Raw genomic sequence first — 24722 nt, 5'->3', positions numbered from 1 at the left:
TATATAGATATATAGAGATAAATAGATTTTTAAAATTGAATTAATTTTTTCTTAATATAAAATACAGATGAAAGGAAAAAATATGGGGCAAGGGAAAAGAAAAAGGGGATGTGAAAGGGGAAAGGGAAAAAAAAACCGATAGCAGTGACTTCCCAACATTTTTTTGATGCAGAAAAATACAGGATAAAGTCCGCAACCCAAGCTTCTTACTTCTGTATGATTAGTAAGTACCGGCCATTTCTGTTACAAAACCATAATCTAATCAAAAACAAAAGTCAAAATTTCTTTTTATGTTCCTGTATTTTCCATGCTTGAGACAGGAAAAAGAAAGAAATATTGACTTTGGGTTTTCAAGCAGTCTCCAAGCAGAAATAAAAAAAGATAGATTCCCACCCCCCTTAATTACAGCAATTAATTTTGCCATCTCTGCCAGTACCCTCATTTTGTCCATCCATTCTTCCATTGTGAAAATTGATGTACGGATTTTACAACCACACCTCCTGAGCCTAAAATTTCCATCGCTAAGCGAGACAGTTGTTAAGTGAATCACTGCAGTTGTTAAGTTAGTGACATGGTTGTTAAGTTGAGTCTGGCTTCTCCCATTGACTTGGCCGGTCAGATAGTCGCAAAAAGGGGGGGGTGTCACATGACCCTGGGGACATTGCAAATGTCATAAATACATGCCAGTTGCCAAGCATTCTTGATTTTGATCACGTGACCATGGGGATGTTGCAACCGTCGTAAGTGTGAAAGAGAAGGTCCTAAGTCACGTTTTTTAGTGCTGTTGTAAATTCAAAACGGTCTATGAACAAATGATAATTACCTGAGGACTATCTGCACATCATTTTGTAGAAATTTTTTTATGGGCCTCTGGTGGCTCAGACTGCTAAGACAGTCTGTTATTAACACAGCTGCTTGCAATTACTGCAGGTTCAAGTCCCACCAGGCCCAAGGTTGACTCAGCCTTCCATCCTTTATAAGGTAGGTAAAATGAGGACTCAGATTGTTGGGGGCAATAAGTTGACTTTGTATATAATATACAAATGGATGAAGACTATTGCTTGACATAGTGTAAGCCGCCCTGAGTCTTCGGAGAAGGGCGGGATATAAATGCAAATTAAAAAAAAATAAAAAAAAGAAGTTCCCTTTCAGATTATAATTTGTGTAAATTTCAGTCCTTTTGAAGTACTGTGATTTTATCTGAATAGGGCTTCCTTGTTGCACGCTGTTGTATATAGAAGATAATATAGGCTATAAATACTCTAAAATGAATTAATAAAAGGAAGGATCCAGTTGCTTTCTTCTTTTCCAAGGACAACGGAAGTGATAACTTTCAGGAGCCAGGCTTCGTATTTTGGGACACTGATGAATTTTTAATCCTCTCCGTCTATTGCTTAATGTCTTTTGCTACCAGTTTTCCCCAGGGTCAGCCGATGGACAAACGTCGTAAGGTATTTGTTCATAAAAAAGGGATAAACGGATTTCTCTTTAGCCCTTAGGAAATACAAAAGATTTTTTTTTTTCCCAGCCCAATTTTCATCTCAAGTTGCTCTTTAAAGGTCAGCTTGCTCAGGGGTTTCCACAAAGAAGAGGGAGTGAAGCTATTCTCCAAAGCACCTGAAGGCAGGATATGTTGTGTCTGCGCCCACCCCCCCGAACTGGGTCTCCTGCCAGAAAATGACTTGGAGCCGGGCCTCCTGCCAGAAAGTGACTTGGAAAGTGAGGGGGAAGGGCCATCAGGACTTACCTCAGGAGCACCGGCTTCCCTGGCTCAGCTCCAGGAGCCAGACGCAGGCCAGGTGGAGGAGATAATGAGGCCTCCGTCCCCTGACTCTTTCCCCCCCCAGGCCACGCCTCCAGACCCAGCTGATGGCAATCAGGCTTGGTTGGACCCTAGGTTTCATAGGCAGGAGAGGCGGGAACAACAGAAGCAGGGGTGGGGCAGGCGTAGGAAGTGCTGAGTCATGGAGCCACACCCCACAGAATATAAAAGCAGCAAGGGCTGCTATGCCTCTTTGTAGCAGGCAAATGAACTGCTGAACTAAGAGCTGAAGCACTGTTTGACTTATCGGCGTCGAGGGAGATAAAGGAGCCACTTGGCCGACCCTTGCTCTTTTGCTGCCAGGGCTGATAGTGCTGGCTAATTAAGCCACCGCTCGGACGGAGGCGAGGGAGGACAGAACAAGATAAGAAGCAATGGGTGGAACCTAATCAAGGAGAGAAGCAACTTAGAACTAAGGAGAAATTTCCCGACAGTTAGAACAATTAATCAGTAGAACAACCTGCCTCCAGAAGTTGTGAATGCTCCAACACTGGAAGTTTTTAAGAAGATGTTGGACAACCATTTGTCTGAAATAGTTTAGGGTTTCCTGCCTGAGCAGGGGGTTAGACTAGAAGACCTCCAAGGTGCCTTCCAAATTATTCTAATTCTAATTGCTGGGGAGCCGAACACTGTACAATGTCTCAGGCTATCTACGTAGAAAAGTCTATATTCACATAGAACAAGGGTCTCCAACCTTGATCCCTTTAAGACTTGTGGACTTCAACTCCCAGAGTTCCTCAGCCAGCTTTGCTGGCTGAGGGACTCTGGGAGTTGAAGTCCACAAGTCTTAAAGGGACCAAGGTTGAATACCCCTGACACAGAAAGGTCCAAAATTCACAAGGATTTATTTTACCCATCTTCTGAAATCATGTTTTCAAATTAGAAATTAGGGTAGTGATTTTCCCCCCCCCCATCCTTGGCCATGTATAAGATGCACAGACTTCAACTCCCAGAATTCCCCTGCCAAGCCATGCTGGCTGGGGAATTCTGGGAGTTGGAAGTCTACACATCTTAACATGGCCAAGGTTGAGAAATACTGAATTACAGTTGCAAGCTCTAAGGAGACAGTTAAATGAATCAAGATCACGTGAAGTGTTAATACCACTTTATAATGCCTTGGTAAGGCTACACTTGGAATATTGCATTCAGTATTGGTCGCCACGATATAAAAAGGATGTTGAGACTCTAGAAAGAATGCAGAGAAGAGCAACAAAGATGATTAGGGGACTGGAGGCTAAAATATATGAAGAACAGTTGCAGGAACTCGGTATGCCTAGTTTAACGAAAAGAAGGACTAGGGGAGACATGATAGCAGTGTTCCAATATCTCAGGGGTTGCCACAAAGAAGAGGGACTCAAGCTATTCTCCAAAGCACCTGAGGGTAGAACAAGAAGCAATGGGTGGAAACTAATCAAGGAGAGAGGCAACCTAGAACTAAGGAGAAACTTCCTGACAGTTAGAACAATTGACGGGTGGAACAACTTGCCTGCAGAAGTTGTAAATGCTCCAACACTGGAAATTTTTAAGAAAATGTTGGATAGCCATTTGTCTGAAATGGTGTAGAGTTTCCTGCCTGGGCAGGGGGTTGGACTAGAAGACCTCCAAGGTCCCTTCCAACTCTGATATTATTATTATTATTATTATTATTATTATTATTATTATTATTATTATTATTATTATTATTATTATTATTATTATTATTATTATTATTATTATTATTATTATAAATGCACGTCAGACTTTGCCATTTCAATTCGTTCTTATTTTTCCTGGCCCTAAAAATGTGTGGGGCTAAGTGGTAAACAAATGAATAATTGTACACCATTTTAAGCAGCTATTCCTGTTGTTTGGGACATTTTCTCTCAAAGGGGAAACGGTTGTTTACCACCAGCCTCTGATCACAACAAAATACCTTATGCCACCAGACTTGAAATCCTGGGTTTAGAAAATTTAGAACTCTGCCACCTTCGACATGACCTGAGTTTAACTCATAGAAATCAGCTGCTACAATGTCCTTCCTGTCGAAGACTACTTCAGCTTCAACCACAACAATACTTTTATTTATTTATTATTTATTTATTTTATTTTGTCACAACATCATACAAAAAGATTATATAGTATATAAGCATATATATGAATAAATATTAGGAGGTATAAGCATATATATATATAGGAAGAAGAAAAGAAAAACAATAAGACAGGAACGGTAGGCACGTTTGTGCGCTTATGCACGCCCCTTATGGTCCTCTTAGGAATGGGGTGAGGTCAATAGTAGAAAGTTTTTGGTTAAAGCTTTTAGGATTATAGGAATCCTAAAATACACTAAATAAATAAAATACATTAAATAAATTTATTTATTTATTTATTTATTAAATTAAACTAAATTAAATTAAATTAAATACATTAATAAAATACACTAAATAAATAAAATAAAATACACGAGCACACAATAGATTCAAACTGAAAGTGAACCGCTCCAATCTTGATTGTAAAAAATATGACTTCAGTAACAGAGTTGTTAATACCTGGAATGCAGTACAAGACTCTGTGGTCTCTTCCCAAAATCCCCAAAGCTTTAACCAAAGACTCTCTACTATTGACCTCACCCCATTCCTAAGAGGTCTGTAAGGGGCGTGCATAAGAGCACCTACGTGCCTACTGTTCCTGTCCTACTGTTCCCTTTGATTGTATCCAATTCATATAGTTATTTCACACTTATGCTTATATATACTGTTGTGTTTGACAAATAAATAAATAGATAAATAAATAAGTTTGAGGGACTTTACACGCATTGGGTAGCAAAGTCAGGGTAGCATTAGAAACAGCTGGGTTGATCATAGCTAAATGTGATCTTTTCTTTAGGATATTTGTCTGACTCTTCCTTTTTCCTTATTTTTTTTTTCTGTAGAGGTTCTCAAGATTGAGGTTTGTTTAAAATAATAATTAAAAAAAACTTGTGCTAAAATTGCCTCGTATCATATGGTTTAGTACTATAAACAGAGCAGAGTTAGTAGAGCTTTTCCAAGTTTTGCACCAGCCATCTGGTTAGTCCTGGATTCTACCCACCAGCAATTAAACAGATGAAAATGGTTGGCTGCTCTGTATATTTATTTAGCAATATTCAGAGCTCAGGAATGTAGACAATGCAGCTCTCTTACAAAGAATCGAGCAGGAAAAGACCGTTCTTAGCTTTGTTATATATAGTCAAGAGTCAGTTTTGGTGAGATGGATGGCTACATAAGATGATAGATGACACAGAGAGAGAGAGACAGACAGACAGACAGACAGACAGACAGACACATAGGCAGATAGATAGATAGATAGATAGATAGGACAGGACAGATAGACAGACAGACAGACAGACAGACAGACCAATAAATGACAGAGGGAGGGAGGGGGAGAGAGAGAGATACAAACTGATAGATGAGATAGATAGATAGATAGATAGATAGATAGATAGATAGATAGATAGATAGATAGATGGATGATAGACAGACAGACAGACAGATAGATATAGACCAATAAATGACAGAGGGAGAGAGAGAAAGAGAGAGATACAGACTATAGATGAGACAGACAGACAGACAGATAGATATAGACAGACTCAGACTGATAGATGACAGATAATAGATGATAGACAGACAGATCGATAGATGACAGATAGACGATAGAGAGAGAAAGATAAAGACCATAGATGATAGCTAGCTAGACAGATAGATAGATAGACAGACAGACCAAAATATTTGAACCCTGTTGGAGCACGATAGGTGCAGAAGGACACTGTTAAAAAAGATGCAAGTAAAATTTCCATTGGAAATATTTTGCTGGATGGATGGATGGCTTGATAGCAATGTCACTGGTACCATAGAGGATGATATTCCTGCAGCAGCTGTTCACATTTATCATTTATGACTCCCTTTTGCTGTCATGGCTTCTAAATAGCCCTTAATTGCTTGAAATCTCAAAGTAAACAGGTGTCCACCAGATTTGCAATCCCACCTCCCCCTCCCCCAAACTGGAAAGCAACCAGCTAAATCTAGCTTGCTGATTACCAATTGAATTTCACTGCCCTTCTTTCTCAATAGCTTAAAGACAGTGTTACATTTTTGGCCCACAAACCACGTAAGTGAAATCACATATTTTTATCAGTGTCACAATAAAAAGAGCCAACTTACTTGCTCCATTGTCAACCTAAGTAAATATTTATTAAATAAAGGATATAAAGAAGATGCCAAAAAAGCACATGGTACATTATTATACTAAATTAAACTAAGACAGGTCGTTTTCAAATTATGACCACCATGATTGTCGTGTCCCCCTCCCCCTCCGACGACCGGGTCTAGGAAGTCCGTATCAAGCTTGGCCACGAAGCCTCTGCAGCTTTGCCAAATTCCTTTCAGATTTCTCAGGGCAGGCAGGAATCCAAGTTGTAACTTCAGCAAACTAAAGGAGACTTTGCTTGACTCAAAGTTGCTTGACTCAAACTGATCCTTTATATAGGCTGTGGGGTGTGGCTCTATGACTCAGCACTTATCCAGGCCTGCCCCTCCCTTCCTTCTGCTGACGTCGCCCCTCAGATCTCTGGAAGTGGGGATCCATCCACTGTGAATTCTCTTCCGCTGGATCTGCTGCCGGTAATTCCAGCACGTGGTTGGCTCCCTGCTCACACGCTGTAGGAGTGAGGTTTGTTTGTTCATTCCTGACATTCTGTCCGGGCATGGGGCCAGGGCTGGGGGCTAGAGGCATGAGGACGAGGCACAACAATGATGGAGCCCAATATTTTTGTTGCTAAGGCAGTGAGACTGTGGTTTTGCTCCATTTTGTGACCTTTCTCGCCACCGTTGTTAAGAGAAACGCTGCAGTTCCCTTAGTAACATGGCTTTTAAGTCAATCTGGCATCTCCCTTGACTTTGCTTGTCAGAAGGTCGTAAAAGGGGATCACATGACCCCGGGACACTGCAACTGTCATAAATATGAGTCAGTTATCAAGCATCTGAATGTAAATCACGTGACCACGGGGATGCTGCAATGGTCGTAAGTGTGAAAATGGTCATAAGTCACTTTTTCAGTGCCATTGTAACTTCAAACGGTCACTGTACAAACTGTGGTAAGTCAAGGACTACCTGTACTAAAAATAATACTATTGTATAATACTATAATACTACTCTGGTGTTTCCAGATCAGACTCTTACACAGGCAGTTTATTATGTAATTTATATAGGTATCCTTATCACCCACTCAAGCCAGTTAAGTGTCATGGTTGAATAAATTCAGGGAGGATATGTCTGCCAGTAGCTGCATCTCGCCATCTGCTGCTTAAAAAGTTGTAGAGACATCTCAAATAGCTGGTGGATCTTGCTTTAGTTCTGGTCAAAGAGGGACACCCTCACCTGCTCATGAGTAATAGCACAGACAGGACTGTGGGGTTTTTGATGTTCTCTGAGCTTAGTTGTTTTCTTGCAGACGTTTCATTACCGCAGTGGGTAACATCAGCAGCAGTAGAAGGGCGCATGGTTTGCTCTCTGATTATATACTACTGTTAGTAGTTCCTTGACTGAGGTATTGTTTACTTCTTGATTGTTCGTTGGGTATTCATCTTGTTATTAATCTCTACTTGGGTGTTGATCAGGGATGAAATCCAGCAGGTTCTGACAGGTTCTGGAGAACTGGTAGCGGAAATTTTGAGAAGTTCGGAGAATTGGCAAATACCACTTTTGGCTGGCCCCAGAGTGGGGAGGGAATGGAAATTTTGCAGTATCCTTCCCCTGGAGTGGGAAGAGAATGGAGATTTTGCAGTATCCTTCCCCTGGAGTGGGGTGGGAATGGAGATTTTGCAGTATCCTTCCCCTAGGAGTGGGGAGGAAATGGAGATTTTGCAGTATCTTCCCCTAGAATCTTCCCCTTCAAGATCACGTGAAGTGTTAATACCACTTTATAATACCTTGGTAAGGCCACACTTGGAATATTGCGTTCAGTTTTGGTCGCCACGATGTAAAAAAGATGTTGAGATTCTGGAAAGAGTGCAGAGAAGAGCAACAAAGATGCTTAGGGAACTGGAGGCTAAAACATATGGAGAACGGTTGCAGGAACTCGGTCTGTCTAGTTTAATGAAAAGAAGGACTAGGGGAGACATGATAGCAGTGTTCCAATATCTCAGGGGTTGCCACAAAGAAGAGGGAGCCAAGCTATTCTCCAAAGCACCTGAGGGTAGAACAAGAAGCAATGGGTGGAAACTAATCAAGGAGAGAAGCAACTTAGAACTAAGGAGAAATTTCCTGACAGTGAGAACAATCAATAAGTGGAACAACTTGCCTGCAGAAGTTGTGAATGCTCCAACACTGGAAATTTTTAAGAAAATGTTGGATAGCCATTTGTCTGAATTGGTGTAGGGTTTCCTGCCTGGGCAGGGGGTTGGACTAGAAGACCTTCAAGGTCCCTTCCAACTCTGTTATGAGATTATTATGAGTGGGGTGGGAATGGAGATTTTGCAGTATCCTTCCCCTGGAGTGGGAAGGGAATGGAGATTGTGCAGTATCCTTCCCCTGCCACGCCCACCAAGCCACACCCACAGAACCGGTAGTAAAAAAAAAATGGATTTCACCACTGGTGTTGATTGCTGGTGAGGAAGTGTTTTGGTCTCTGGTTTCCTTTTTGACTTTTTTGATTGTCTCTTTTGAATGATGTGTAGCTGTTGTTTATATCTATGTGCCTGTTGATGGCTGACAGACAGACAGACAGGGCAGTTCAGCCAAGAGGAGCAGGACTTGTGCAAAAGCCAAGTAGCAGATGAGAGGGCTTGGGTTCAGCACCATGGAGAGCAACCCTTCCATCAAATCATAGACAAGTGGTATTTCCCCTACAAACCTGAAGCACAGCTCGATATTTAGAGCGAATTTAGGCTTAATCAGGTTTTGTTATCCCCACGAGATAAACCTGACCTGGAAATCAGCTCTATAGAAAAGTTTTAAACTATTTTTCTTAAGGTTGTTTATAATAATACTATAATAATAATTAATAATAATAATAATTATAATTATAATTATAATTCTACAGAGGAATTATTGAGTCTGTCATTTGCACCTCTATAACTGTCTGGTTCGGTTCTGCAACCCAACAAGAAAAACACAGACTTCAGGGGATAATTAGAACTGCAGAAAAAACTATTGCTACCAACCTGCCTTCCATTGAGGACCTGTATACTGCACGAATCAAGAAGAGGGCCGTGAAAATATTTACAGATCCCTCACATCCAGGACATAAACTGTTTCAACCCCTACCCTCAAAACGACGCTATAGAGCACTGCACACCAGAACAACTAGACACAAGAACAGTTTTTTCCTGAAGGCCATCACTCTGCTAAACAAATAATTCCATCAACACTGTCAAATTATTTACTGAATCTGCACTACTATTAATCTTCTCATCGTTCCCATCACCAATCTCTTTCCACTTATGACTGTATGACTATAACTTGTTGCTGGCAATCCTTATGATTTATATTGATATATTGACCATCAATTGTGTTGTAAATGTCGTACCTTGATGAACGTATCTTTTCTTTTATGTACACTGAGAGCATATGCACCAAGACAAATTCCTTGTGTGTCCAATCACACTTGGCCAATAAAAAATTCTATTGTATTCTATTCTAACAGAATCTTACTTTCTTTGTAACAACCTTCCTCCATCCAGCGAATGGAGGATTTCTTCACTGATAATCAAAGTGTTTGCTGTTGGTTTTCGGCACCACCACCTTCCAAATCTTTCTCAGTCCTGGAAACAACAATTCCCCATTCTGGAAGTCCTCTCTCTTAGCTTTTATAACTAGTTGTCAAAATCCAATTCATTCCCTTCCCACCTTGTTTTTTTCTGTAGACGCTAAATGCTTCTTGTATGATGAGTGACGAGAGCAAAAGAGGTTTCCTCAAGACCTTCTTGTGGAGTATAGAAGTCTGAGGAAGAGTTCATTATGAGACACAAAGTTAGCATTGACACTTACATAGATACCTAGATTCTTTATTTTGGAACAATCTGTCTCCATTCAGATCTTCCAAGGGCGCACCCATGGATATTGTAATTGAACCCCTTGACCTTGTATCTGGTCATCCTCTTCTTCTCATCCGTCAATTGATTTGTTCTAGGATCCGTTTGTGGGGTCCTTGGTCCTTTCTGAGCTTGGTGGTTTACTTGCAGACGTTTCATTACCAAACTAGGTAATATCATCAGTGCTAGAAGGTAGGGAGAGAGGGAGGGAGGAAGGGAGGGAGGGAGGAGGAGGAGGAGGGGGAAAAGGAAGAGAAGAGGAAGAGGAGGAGGAGGACTGTTGGGTCCTTGGTGCTCTCTGAGCTTGGTGGTTTTCTTGCAGACATTTCATAACAAACTAGGTAACAACATCAGTGTCGTCGTAACTTTGAACAGTCGCTAAACGAACTGTTGTAAGTCAAGGACTACTGTATTCTATTGGTGTCCATCTGTGTGTTTTCTCAGCTATCCATGGCGGGGTCTCCCACCTTGGCAACTTTAAGGCTTGTGGACTTCAACTTCCAGAATTCCACAGCCAGCTTTGCTGACTGAGGAATTCTGGGAGTTGAAGTCCACAAGTCTTAAAGTTGCCAAGGTGGGAGACCCCTGGTCCATGGCATTGTTAGGCGTCTTCTCCTAAAGACACTTTTAGGAGTCTTCTCCATCGCCACAGTTCAAAAGCATCAATACTTTTTTTCTGCTTCTTCAAAGTCCAACTTTTACTTCCGTTGACTGTGGCGGAGATTGCAATGTTGCCTGTTGTGTCTGTGCCCCCCGAGCCAGGCCTCCTGCCAGAAAGTGACTTGGACAGTGAGGGGGAAGGGCCTTCAGGACTTACCCCGGGAGCACCGGCTTGCCTGGCTCAGCTCCAGGAGCCAGAAACAGGCCAGGTGGAAGAGATAACGAGGCCTCCATCCCCTGACTCTTCCCCCCCCCCAGGCCACGCCTGCAGACCCAGCTGACGGCAATCAGGCTTGGTTTCGTAGGCAGGAGAGGAGGGAACAACAGAAGCAAGGGTGGGGCAGGCCTAGGAAGTGCTGAGTCATGGAGCCACATCCCACAGGATATAAAAGGCAGCAAGAGCTGGTGTGTCTCTTTCTAACAGCAAATCCACTGATTAAGAGCTGAAGTTTGTTTCTGGGTGACTCACCAGCATCGTGGAAGATAACGGAGGCTCTTGGCAGACGCTGGCTATTCTGCTACCAGAGCTGATAGTGACGGCTAATTAAGCCATCATTCGGACGGAGGTGAGGGAGGACAGAACAGTTGCCTACATGATTTTGTTCTTTGTAAATCTACCCTCCTTACAACATCTGAATGCCTTTTTTAAGGTCTTCATGGCTCCTCTATAGCGGTGCTAGTCGGTGCTGTGTTTCCTGCTGGCTTATGCCTTCATGGTTGAGGATTCTTCCTTAAAAGCTACCTGCCACTTCGATATCTAGATTGAGAATCGGAAGGCTGGTTGCTATTCCTGTTGTCCTTAATTTAGCTTTTTATGTTTAATCTTAGTCCTATTTTTTCCCCACTGTAAAATAGAAATAGAATAACAGAATTGGAAAGGACCTTGGAGATCTTCTAGTTCAGGGGTCTCCAACCTTGGTCCCTTTAAGACTTGTGGACTTGTAGACTTCAACTCCCAGAGTCCCTCAGCCAGCAAAGCTGGCTGAGGAACTCTGGGAGTTGAAGTCTACAAGTCTTAAAGGGACCAAGGTTGGAGACCCCTGTTGTAGTCCAACTCCCTGCCTAGGCAGGAAACCCTACACCACTTCAGACAAATGGTTATCCAACATCTTTTTAAAAAACTTCCAGTGTTGGAGCATTCACAACTTCTGCAGGCAAGTTGTTCCACTGATTAATTGTTCTAACTGTCAGGAAATTCCTCCTTAGTTCTAGATTGCTTCTCTCCTTGATTAGTTTCCATCCACTGCTTTAATTGTTCTCACTGTCAGGACATTTCTTCTTACTTCCAGGCTGGATCTTTCTGTAATGATCACCTGTTATTCTTGTCTTGGCCTCAGGTACTTTGGAGAATAGGTGAACCTCCTCTTAATAATAATAATAATAATAATATTTTAATTTGTATACTGCCCTTCTCCCGAAGACTCAGGGCAGTGAACAGGCAGAATAAAACAACAGTCAAATACATACAATAAAATATCAATTAAAAAACTTATTAAATTTAGCCCGAATTTTAAATACCTTTAAAATCCAAAAACCTAATTTAAAAATTTAAACCCCTAAAAACAACTAAAAAGTTCTATGCCAGTCCCGCACGGGTAAATAAATAAGTCTTAAGCTCGCGGCAAAACGTCCGAAGGTCCGGAAGTTGGCGAAGTCCAGGGGGAAGCTTGTTCCATAGGGTAGGAGCCCCCACAGAGAAGGCCCTTCACTTGGGGGCCGCCAGCCGACATTGCTTGGCTGACGGCACCCTAAGGAGTCCCTCTCTGTGAGAGCGCACGGGTCGGTGGGAGGCAAACGGTGGCAGTAGGTGGTCCCGTAAGTAACCGGGTCCTAAGCCATGGAGCGCTTTAAAGGTGGTAACCAACCTTCTCTTTGTGGCAGCCCCTCAAATATTGGAAGACTGTTATCATGTCACCCCTAATCCTTCTTTGCATTGGACGAGACATAGCCAGTTCCCGCCACCGTTCACCATACACTTTATCTCTTTGTGTTATAAAGATTTCTAAATCTTTATAACATTTATAATATAATTTATAATTTCTAAAGATCTAAGTGCCAGGAGTCCACTGTAACAACATCGCCAAAAAGGTACTAAGGGTTGTAAACCTAATCTTGCGTAGCTTCTTCTCTGTTAATATTGTACTACTAACTAGAGCATACAAAACATTTGCTAGACCAATTTTTGAATACAGTTCATCTGTCTGGAACCCGCACTGCATATCGGACACAAATACAATCGAGAGAGTCCAGAGATATTTCACAAGAAGAGTCCTCCACTCCTCTACTCGCAATAAAATCCCTTATGCCACCAGACTCCAAATTTTGGGCTTAGACAACTTAGAACTATGCTGCCTTCAGTCTGACCTAAGCACAGTAGTGGGATTCAGCCAGTTCGCACCACTTCAGGAGAACCGGTTGTTAACTTTCTGAGCAGTTTGGTAAACTGGTTATTGGAAGAAATCATTAGGGCAGAGAACCAGTTGTTAAATTACTTGAATCCCACCACTGCCTAAGCATGTTGTTGTTGTTGTTAGTTGCGAAGTCCATCGCGACCCCATGGACAACGTTCCTCCAGGCCTTCCTGTCCTCTACCATCCTCTGGAGTCCGTTTAAAATCATGCCTACTGCTTCAGTGACTCCATCCAGCCACCTTGTTTTCTATCGTCCCATTCTTCTTTTGCCCTCAATCTTTCTCAGCATTAGGCTCTTCTCCAGTGAGTCCTTCCTTCTCATTAGGTGGCCAAAGTATTTCAGTTTCATCTTCAGGATCTGGCCTTCTAAAGAGCAGTCAGGGTTGATCTCCTCTAGGACTGATTTGTTTGTTCGCCTTGCAGTCCAAGGGACTCTCAGGAGTCTTCTCCAGCACCAGAGTTCAAAGGCCTCCATTCTTTGGCGCTCAACCTTTCTTATGGTCCAACCTTCACAGACACCCACTGCAACTGGGAAAACCATAGCCTTGACTATACGCACTTTTGTTGGCAGGGTGATGTCTCTGCTTTTTAGTACGCTGTCTAGATTTGCCATAGCTTTCCTCCCCAGGAGCAAGCGTCTTTTAATTTCTTGGCTGCAGTCCCCATCTGCGGTGATCTTGGAGCCCAGGAAAATAAAATCTGTCACTACCTCCATTTCTTCCCCATCTATCTGCCAGGAATTGAGAAGGCCAGATGCTAAGCATAGTACATAAAATTATCTACCACAATGTCCTGCCTGTCAAAGACTACTTCAGCTTCAACCAAAACAGTACATGAGCAAATTTATTTATTTATTTATTTATTTATTTATTTTGTCACAACAATATATGTAAGTATCATACAAAAAGATTATATAGTATATAAACACATATATGAGTAAATATAAGGAGGTATAAGCATATATATAGGAAGAAGAAGAAAAAAACAATAGGACAGGAACAGTAGGCACGTTTGTGCGCTTATGCACGCCCCTTATGGTCCTCTTAGGAATGGGGTGAGGTCAATAATAGATACAAACTCAAGGTAAACCGCTCCAAACTCGATTGCAGAAAATAAGACTTCAGTAACAGAGTGGTCAATGCCTGGTATGCACTACCTGACTCTGTGTTTTCATCCCCAAACCCTCAAAACTTTAAGTTTAAACTGTCTACTGTTGACCTCACCCCGTTCCTAAGAGGCCTTTAAGGGGCGTGCATAAGTGCATCTGCGTGGCTACCATCCCTGTCCTAATATTCCTTTTTTACTTACTCTTTTCATGTATCCAAATTATGTCTAAACTTTTACCTGTTATCTTATATATGATTGACAAATAAATAAATAAATAAATAAATCTTGATGTTACTTTAGTACTCAAAAGTACAGATGTGCAAAAGATCAGCCGAGCATTCCAGCTGTAGCTTTTTCAAAGCCCATCATCCTGGTCTCTGGAATGCTGTGCATTGCTTACCTGAAAAGAATCTCCGTCCCAATGTGCCTGGCCCCAATCTTTCAGCAGAAGGCTAACTTATTATTTTTTTTAAAGGCTACCTTTATCCCTTATTATTTATTTCCACGGTGCACTCAATCCACTTTAATTAAGAATTAGAAGCTTCACGATTACTCACACCGCAGGAGGACAGTATGATGGACGAGAGAACTCTTGAAAATGGAGTCATTCATTTTTAATAAAGGAGAAACATACATCACCTAGGCACGGAAAAGACAAGGTAATGAGGATTGCAAGGGGGAACTAATGGAATGCTGTGGAGTCCTTCCTGGAAAGAAGTTGGATAATTTTTTAAAACATTTTTTGCAAAAGAGAGAGAGAGAGAGAAGGAAAAGGAAGCTAATGCACCCGATTTTTGTGGTCCACCAGCAACCTGCGGAGCTGGCAATGGAGTCGGATAGCGATGAGGCTGAGGAAGAGCATAGGCCAGTCCTGGAGTTTGGGGAAGGCCCAGATTAGGGCTCTGCATCGGAAGCAGAGGTGGGGCCAGGGCCATCGGGGAATGAGGTGCGGACTCCAGAGTCTCCGGAGGCTGACAGTAGTGAGGCAGAGGAACAGGAGGAACCTGTTCTTAATGCACGCATGAGAAGAGCTGCCAGAAGGCAAGAGCAGCTCAAGCAAAGAGGAGGACTCGGGAGTAGGGCCAAGAGATGATTGGCCCCCCCATAAGGCTTAAAACAGACCAGCAACGGCATTTGGGCTTTGCCGGAAAACAACGTTGATAGCTTCGTCTTCTTGCATTTATTTTGTATCGGTGTCTTCTGAACTTTTGCCAAGAAAGGCCTTTGGCAGTTTGCCTAATTGGACCAAGGTTGGTGATAGGACTGAGGAATTTGTGTTGGGAGGAATTTGCTTTAATTTAGTTGAATTGCGCTGAGAATGGAGTAATTTTCAGCTGTTCAAATAAAGTTTATTTGTTTTTACACTGACTGAGTTTCCTACCACCTACTGGGGCCTGGGTCAGAACACTTATAGGTTTTCTAGTGTTGAATTCAGAGTTGAAAACATGAGGGAGAGCAGCATACTTCCTGATGGACACTCAGGTGGTTGGAAGAGGCGAGAAAATCATTACAGATAGTCCTTGACATGCGACAGTTCATTTAGTGACCATTCGAAATTACCACATCACTGAAAAAAGTGAGTTATGACCTTGTTTTCACACTTACGACCATTGTAGCATCCCCGTGGTCATGTATTCAAAATTCAGATGGTTCATATTTATGACCGTTGGAGTGTCCTGGGGTCAGGCGATCCACTTTTACGACCTTCTGATGAGTCAAGTCAATGGGGAAGCTGAACTCCCTTAACCACCGTGTTACTCACTTAACACCTGCAGTGATTCACTTAATGACGGTGGCAAGAAAGGTCGTAAAATGGGACTAAAACTCTGTCGTGTCCCACTCCCCCTCCAACGGCCGGGTCTGGGAAGTCTGTATCAAGCGTGGCCACAAAGCCTCTGCAGCTTTGCCAAATTCCTGTCACAGTTCTCAGGGCAGGCAGGAATCCAAGGTGTGACTTCAGCAACCCAGATGAGACTTTGCTTGACTCAAATTGCTTGACTCAAGCTGGTCTTTTATATAGGCCATGGGGTGTGGCTCCATGACTCAGCACTTATCCAGGCCTGCCCCTCCCTTCCTTTTGCTGACGTTGCCTCTCCATTCTCCGGAAGCGGGGATCCGTCCACTGTGTCTTTTCGTCCTCTTGATCTGCTGCCGGCAATTCTAGCACGTGGCTGGCTTCGTGCTCACACGCTGTAGGAGGGAGGTTTGTTTGCTCATTCTGTCCGGGCATGGTGCCAGGGCTGGGGGCTGGAGGTATGCCAGGCCGTTCCTCTTCATTATCAGACTCTGGCTCAGATAGCAGGAGATGGGAGGGGCTGAGGAGAGGAGGGTGGGGAGGCTCCCCGGACCGGGATGCCCTATGCACGGTCACTCATGCTCTCGTTACATCTCGCCTGGACTACTGCAATGCTCTCTACATGGGGCTCCCCTTGAAGAGCACTCGGAGACTCCAGTTAGTCCAGAATGCAGCTGCGCGGGTTATTGAGGGAGCAGTACGTAGCTCCCATGTAACACCTATCCTGCGCAGACTGCACTGGCTACCTGTGGTCTTCCGGGTGCGCTTCAAGGTTTTGGTGACGACCTTTAAAGCGCTCCATGGCTTAGGACCGGGATATTTATGGGACCGTCTTCTGCTGGCTTCAATCTCCCAGCGACCGGTGCGTTCTCACAGAGAGGGACTCCTTAGGGTGCCGTCAGCCAAACAATGTCGACTGGCGGCCCCCAGAGGGAGGGCCTTCTCTGTGGGGGCTCCTACCCTGTGGAACGAGCTTCCCCCTGGACTTTGACAATTGTCTGACCTTAGGATCTTTCGCCACGAACTTAAAACCTATTTGTTTCGTCTATCTGGACTGGCTTGATTTTTTAAAAATTTTAATCTGCGCGAAATGGCGGCGACCTGATTTCGTGGAGAGGGCAAGCGGGGCATTCCCTGGCCGAGGCGTTGCTTCTGCCGACCGCCGGGCTGCTTGGAACGCTGGCTCCGGGAGAATAGCATGTCGGCAACCGAGGGAGAGGTCTTTGGGCTTTGGAAGCCCCTCGGTTGCTGAGAACGGAGCCGCGGACGAGCAGCGGATGGCGGCGGCCATTTTCAGGCGATGGGGGGGTGTTCCGGCCTGGTTCCGGCTCCGGGAGAGCAGCTGGCTCCGGGAGAGCAGCATGTCGGCAACCGAGGGAGAGGCCTTCGGGCTTTGGAAGACCCTCGGTTGCCGAGAACGGAGCCGTGGACAGGCAGCGGATACGGCGGCCAGGTTCGGGGATGGGCCATGGGGGGGGGGGCCTGCCGGCCTGGTGTGGCCTGAGGCCCACCCACCTGTGGCGTTCGTGCGCGACTACCATCAGTTGATTCCGGACTTCCTATCGGCCTTGGACATCGGCCGACCCCTCAGCCTGCGCCTGAGGCCCACCCATCGGCGGCGTCCATGCCGCGATCACCATCAGCTGATTCCGGACTTCCTATCGGCCTTGGACATCGGCCGACCCCTCAGCCTGCGCCATGGCTACCATCAGGGGAGGAGCGCGTTCGGTGTTCTCAATCGGCCTTGGACAGTGGCCGACCCCCAGCCTGCGCCGCGGCTACCATCAGCGGCGGTATGAGTTCGGACTTCTAATCCACCTGGACATCGGTCGGCCCCCCCAGCCTGTTCCTGGCCGCGGCCTGCGAACTTTAATTGCAGTGGAGGTATGGTAGTGGCCCGCTATCGGCCACGATTTCCATCGACGACATCGATGACGGCCTTGGTTTTGGCCGCGCTAACCCTCTTCTGCTGCGTCATCTTCGGCCGCGTTAAGCACGCTGGTGGCTTTTTGGGCCACATTTTTATCACCATTAACAGCTTGGCGAGAGTGACCTTTCTAAATTTTTAACAACTTACAGCGTGTCTTGACCGGGTCATTTGAAGGATTGTGATGCCTACATCGGTTAGGGATGGACCCCCTTTTTCTGCCTTTTATTATTTCTTCTCCATGAGATACTCGCCTATTGACCTCCTTCGACTGCGAGGTTCCCCCGCCTCGCAGGAATGGCCCTCCAAGTTATCGAGGGCCTACCTCAACGAAGGGTTTTGGGACCCAGAGAGGTGGCATGCTGCTAAGAAGAATGTATGGGGTTTTTTAAATAGATTTTTAAATAAGGGTTTTTTAAAGGGGGGGAGGGATAAGACGGGTGTGGGGGAGAACCCGTCGGGGAGGGATCCAGCCCCGGTACCAGTTCGCGGCACTATTACATCTGGTCTGAAGGCAGGGGGGGAGGGGTTCGTTCCAGGACTAGAGGGTGGTTCAATCTGTACGGTAAGTGGGAGAGGCAGATATGGCGGAGGGGGGGGGCCATATCGAGTGTGGGGAGCACGTGCTCGATGTCTGAAAACGATCACGTGCTCCGGCCCCTTAGTCCCTACCCGTTCCTCAGGCGGCCATGATCCTCAGAGCCTGGATTTTCGGTTGATGTTATGTAATGCCCGGTCCGTGGCAAATAAAGCCCCCTTGATTTGTGATCTTATTCAGGGGGAGTCCGCGGACCTTATGGGCATTACGGAGACCTGGTTGGGGCCAGAGGGGGGGGTTCCCCTCGTCGAACTGTGCCCCCCAGGTTTCCGAGCATTCCATCAGCCGAGGGCCCAGGGTAGGGGTGGAGGGGTGGCGGTTGTCATTAAGGAAGATCTAGAGCCGAGGGAGGCCACTGTTCCTCAGATTGCCGGCTGTGAATCCCTTTATGTGAGGTGGGGCCATAGGAATCAGTTGGGCTTGTTGATCACGTACCTGGCTCCTTGCTGCGTGACCACAGCCCTGCCCGAGCTGCTGGAGTTATTTGCCACTGTGGCAGTTGAGACCCCCAGACTGATAGTTATGGGGGATTTCAACTTGCCATCAGCTGGCTTATCATCGACTGCAGCTCGGGAGTTCCAGGCTTCCATGACGGCCTTGGACCTGATTCGAGTAAATGATGGCCCCACGCACATGGGGAGGCACGCTGGATCTGATTTATATCTCTGGTCAGTGGCTAAATGATCTGATACTAGACGATTTAGTAACAGAACCAATGTCATGGACAGATCATTTTCTCCTTCGCCTGGACTTCGAACCGCCACCCACCATCGCAGGGAGACGGAACCTACACGCTGGTTCCGTCCCAGGCGCCTGATGGACCCTGAGAGGTTCCTGACGGAGCTTGGGCCATTCCTGAGGATCTGGCCCACGGCACGACTGAGGAACTAGTTGCGGCCTGGGAACAGGCCGCGCTGGGGCCTTGGACCGTGTCGTGCCTTTGCGCCTCTGACCCGGCGCAGATCTCGCCTGGCCCCTTGGTTCTCCGAGGCTGAGAGAGATGAAACGCGGAGAAGACGCCTAGAGAGCACTTGGAGGTCCAGTCATTCCGAAGCTGATCGGACACTAGTTAGGTCTATTCTAGGACCTACCTAGTGGCAATGAGGGAGGCGAGGCGTTCCTCGCCTCCACCCTCATTGCGCCGGCAGATAACCGCCCGGCCGCCCTGTTTCGGTGACCTGCCTCCTTCATCAGGAGGTGCGGGATGACCCGTTACAGGGACGTGCCGAGGAGTTTAATGGTTATCTATATGACAAAATCGCTCAGCTCCGGGATGGTCTGGACCGAAATTGGGATGATCCAAGCGAGGGAGAGGAGGCACGTCTTGTTGAGTCTGTTTGGGATGAATTTGACCCTGGGGCTCCGAGGACGTGGACAGGTTGTTGGGAGGCTCCGCCACTACATGTTTATTGGATCCGTGTCCTTCCTGGCTGGTGCTGGCCACTCAGGAGGTGACACGAGGCTGGCTCCAGAGGATTATAAATGCTTCTTTGTTGGAAGGGGTTTTCCCTGCCGCCTTGAAAGAGGCGGTGGTGAGACCCCTCCTTAAGAAGCCCTCTTTGGACCCGGCTATTTTGGGAAATTATCGGCCAGTCTCCAACCTTCGCTTCGTTGCGAAGGTTGTAGAGAGTGCTGTGGCGCGTCAGCTACCCCAATACCTGGAAGAATCCGTCTATCTAGACCCGTTCCAGTCCGGCTTCCGACCCGGTTACAGCACGGAGACAGCTTTGGTCGCATTGGTGGATGATCTCTGGAGGGCCAGGGACAGGGTTATTCCTCTGCCCTGGTCCTATTAGACCTCTCAGCGGCTTTTGATACCATCGACCATGGTATCTTGCTGCGCCGGCTGGGGGGATTGGGAGTGGGAGGCACCGTTTATCGGTGGTTCTCCTCCTATCTCTCCGACCGGTCGCAGACGGTGTTGACAGGAGGGCAGAGGTCGACCGCGAGGGCCCTCACTTGTGGGGTGCCGCAGGGGTCGATTCTCTCGCCCCTTCTGTTCAACATCTACATGAAGCCGTTGGGTGAGATCATTAGTGGCTTTGGGGTGAAGTACCATCAGTACGCTGATGACACTCAGCTGTACTTCTCCACCCCAGGTCACCCCAATGAAGTTGTTGAAGTGCTGTCCCGGTGTTTGGAAGCCGTACGGGTCTGGATGGGGAGAAACAGGCTCAAGCTCAATTCCTCCAAGACGGAGTGGCTGTGGATGCCGGCATCTCGATTCAGTCAGCTGCAGCTGCAGCTGACTGTTGAGGCGAGTTATTGGCCCCAAAGGATAGGGTGCGCAACTTAGGGTCCTCCTGGATGAGCGGCTGTCGCTTGAAGATCATCTGACGGCCGTCTCCAGGGGGCCTTCCACCAGGTTCGCCTGGTTCGGCAGTTGCGCCTTCCTTGATCGGGATGCCTTGTGCACAGTCACTCACGCACTGCTACCTCTCGCTTGGATTATTGTAATGCTCTCTACATGGGGCTCCCTTGAGGTGCACTCAAGGCTTCAGCTAGTCCAGAATGCAGCTGCGGGTGATAGAGGGAGTGTCGCACCTCCCATGTAACACCTCTCCTGCGCAGACTGCACTGGCTTCCTGTGGCTTTCGGGTGCACTTTAAGGTTTTGGTTATGACCTTTAAAGCGCCCATGGCTTAGGGCCTGGGTACTTACGGGACCGCCTACTGTTACCATATGCCTCCCACCGACCTGCACGCCTCACAGAGAGGGACTTCTCAGGGTGCCGCCCGCCAAGCAATGTCGGCTGGCGGCCCCAGGAAGGTCCTTCTCTGTGGGGCTCCACACTCTGGAACGAGCTTCCCGGTTTACGCCAAATACCTGACCTTCGACCTTTCGCCGCGAACTGAAGACACATCTTTTTATTCGCGCGGGGCTGGGTTAATTTTTTATGGATTTTATAGTTTTTATTAATTTTAAACGGGGTTTTAGTTTTTATAGATTTTTAAATTTTTAGGCAAATTATAATAAGTTTTTTAATTTTATATTTTATATATAGTGTCTTGTTTGTTTTTATTTGCCTGTACACCGCCCTGAGTCCTTCGGGAGAAGGGCGGTATAAAAATTTAATAAATGAAATGAAATGAAATGAAAATTGGGGTTTTAAATTTTTAATAATTTATAGGGGGTAATTGTGTTTTAGTCTTGGCCAATTGAATGAGTTTTTTAAGGGTTGTTTTAATATTGTCTGTTTTTCTGTATTTTAACTGGCTGTTCACCGCCCTGAGTCCTTCGGGAGAAGGGCGATCTATAAATTAAAATATTATTATTATTATTTATTATTATTATTATTATTATTATTAAGCCCTGTCTCATTAACAACAGAAACATTGGGCTCAGTTGTGGTTGTAAGTCGAGGAGGACAGGTAAAAATAAAATATGAAAATAAAATCTGCTCAGGGCAGAAATTTTTCTGTAGCAGTTTCAGTTAGAAATGAGAATCCTAATTATATTAGCTCCCACCCTCATTTCTCTCCCAGGATGGCTTTCCAAAGCTACAAGAAGTGAAAGATCACAGGATCTGCTAGGGGAGCACAATCGCTACCCACTTCAGAAACCTGGATGTGGATAATCCTTGGCTTATGACCACAACTGAGCCCAAAGTTTATGTTGTTAAACTGAAATTTAATCAGGGCTGGAGGTGTGGTCAGTATAGGGAAAGTCTTGTGACCAAGGCCCAAGTAGTGATTACCAAACACAATTCGGCCTTGAACAAACTTATTTTATTAGAACAGCTGGGAATTAATTCATTTTCAGCTTAGTCCAAAACAAATAGTCCTTCAGTCTTATCACCAACCTTTGTTGTCTTTTGGCAACCTGCCAAAGGCTTTTCTTGGCAAAACCCTCACAAAGCTCAAGAGATGCTTACAAGAAGCAATGGAAACGACGTTGCTTTTCCGCAAAGAACCCAACGGCTCATTGCTGCTCTTTTAAGCCTTATGGGAGTGGCCAATCATCTCCTGGCCTTACTCCTGAGTTGTCCTTTTTGCTTCAGCTGCTCTTGCCTTCTGGCAGCTCTTTGCATATGTGCACTAGGAACAGGCTTCTCCTGTTCCTCTGCCTCTCTGCTCTCTGCCTCTGGAAGCTCCAGAGTCTGCACATCGTTCCCAGATGGCCCTGGCCCCATCTCTGTCTCCGACGCAGAGCCCTTTTCCGGGCCTTCCACTGACTCCAGGACTGACCCATTCTCCACCCCAGCCTCCTCACTGTCTGACTCTGCTGCCAGCTCCGCAGGCTGCTGGCAGACCACAACAGAAAGATGGAAGGGAAAAGGAGAAAGGGACAGCAGAGGTTAAGATGGTTAGATGCAGAGGTGGGTTTCAGCACATTCTGACCAGCTCTGGAGAACCAGCAACGGAAATTTTGAGTAGTTCAGAGATCCGGTAAATACCACCTGTAACTGGCCATCTATTCTCTGCCTCGCGAATCCCAGATGATTGGGAGGAAATGGGGATTTTGCAGTAACCTTCCCCTGCCATGCCCACCAAACCACGCCCACCAATCCATGCCACACCCACCAAGCCATACCACACCCACCAAGCCACACCCACAGAACCAGTAGTAAAATTCTAACTGGCCCCACCCTATCTATTCTCTACCTCTTGAGTCCCAGATGATTGGGAGGAAATGGGGATTTTGCAGTACCCTTCCCCTGCCACGCCCACCAAGCCACGCCCACAGAACCGGTAGTAAAAAAATTTGACACCCACCACTGGTTAGATGGTGTCATCAAGACAATGAGAGACAGTGGAGGACGCGTGGCGTGGCGTGCTGTGGTCCATGAGGTCACGACGAGTCGGACGCAACTCACCGACTGAGCAACAACAAAGACGTACTCAAAGAAGAAGAAACAGTTCAGTAACAAACCGTCTTAGAAGAAACAGCTCAACCACAAGCTGTCTTCGGAGAGAAACTAAGTCGCCTAGTTCAGGGGTCTCCAACCTTGGTCCCTTTAAGCCTTGTGGACTTCAACTCCCAGAGTCCCTCAGCCAGCAAAGCTGGCTGAGGAACTCTGGGAGTTGAAGTCCACAAGACTTAAAGGGACCAAGGTTGGAGACCCCTGGTCTTGTTTGTGTTTTAAAGAAATCACACTTGGTGGTGGTTTGCAAGAGGGATTAATCATGTCTGTCTCTGTTTCTTTTCCAGCTGGTGGGATTCGTGTACGCCTGTTACGTTGTCAGTGTCTTTACAGAAGAAGAAGACAGTTGTGAGTATTTGCCGGCCCAGACTGCAGTCGGTGTCTATTGATCAAATGGCTTTCTTTTTAATGTTTAGTGGACTGTAGCTGGAGATGTCAGTACACGAGAACAGTTATCGTTAGCAATGGGGAACAAATTGGTTCAACGGATATTTGAAGGCAATGTTACGTGTCCAGATATATATATATATGTGTGTGTGTGTGTGTGTGTGTGTGTATGTGTGTGTGTGTGTGTGTGTGTGTAGGTCTTTGGTTGTTCAGGTTTTCTCCCGTGTAAGATTGGAAGTGTCTTGGCGACGTTTCGACGAAGTCTCATTCGTCATCTTCAGGCTTCAGCTTCTAATTTTACACGGGAGAAAACCCGAACAACCAAAGACCTACATACAAACACCCATGAAAACCTCAGAAAACATATGTGTGTGTGTGAGTGTGTGTGTGTGTAGGTCTTTGGTTATTCGGGTTTTCTCCCGCGTAAAATTGGAAGTGTCTTGGCGACGTTTCGATGAAATCCCATTCGTCATCACCAGGCTAGGTGTTTACAGCTTAGTGCTTCTAGGAGAAAAACCCCAAATAACCAAAGACCTACATACAAACACCCGTGAAAACTTCACGGGTGTTCGTATGTAGGTCTTTGGTTATTCGGGTTTTCTCCCGCGTAAAATTGGAAGTGTCTTGGCGACGTTTCGACGAAGTCTCATTCGTCATCTTCAGGCTTCAGCTTCGTGCTTCTGCTCCCAGAAGCACGAAGCTGAAGCCTGAAGATGACGAATGAGACTTCGTCGAAACGTCGCCAAGACACTTCCAATTTTACGCGGGGAAAAACCCGAACAACCAAAGACATACATATATGTTCATATATATATGAACTGAAACAATGTTTTTAGAATCCAGTTGTTCTCTATGTCTATGGAGATTCTCCAGTCATCCATGTTACGATGATCCCAAAAGATGCTTTTTCAAAAGGCAACTGGACCAGTGGTGAAATCCATTTTTTTTTACTACCGATTGTGTGGCTTGGTGGGCATGGCTTGGTTGGCCTGGCAGGGGAAGGATACTGCAAAATCTCCATTCTCACCCCATTCCAGGGGAAGGATACTGCAAAATCTCCATTCCCACCCCACTCTGGGGCCAGCCAGAGGGGGTATTTGCCGGTTC

The 24722-nt window shown here is 45.8% G+C and overlaps 1 protein-coding gene across 2 annotated transcripts in view; it reads left to right on the top strand.

Annotated features, from left to right (window-relative positions):
* The window catches only part of NKAIN4 (sodium/potassium transporting ATPase interacting 4), a 217547-nt gene that overhangs the window by 172374 nt on the left and 20451 nt on the right, over positions 1-24722 (top strand). For both annotated transcript variants that reach the window (XM_058174290.1, XM_058174289.1), the window contains exon 5: positions 23516-23576. In XM_058174290.1, the coding sequence (XP_058030273.1) occupies positions 23516-23576 (61 nt within the window). The remainder of the gene's footprint in view (positions 1-23515; positions 23577-24722) is intronic.

Source organism: Ahaetulla prasina, chromosome 3 (genome assembly GCF_028640845.1).
Source record: "Ahaetulla prasina isolate Xishuangbanna chromosome 3, ASM2864084v1, whole genome shotgun sequence".
NCBI lineage: Eukaryota > Metazoa > Chordata > Lepidosauria > Squamata > Colubridae > Ahaetulla > Ahaetulla prasina.
Note: the sequence above shows the minus strand (reverse complement) of the source record. Positions and strands in the feature narration are given on the sequence as shown.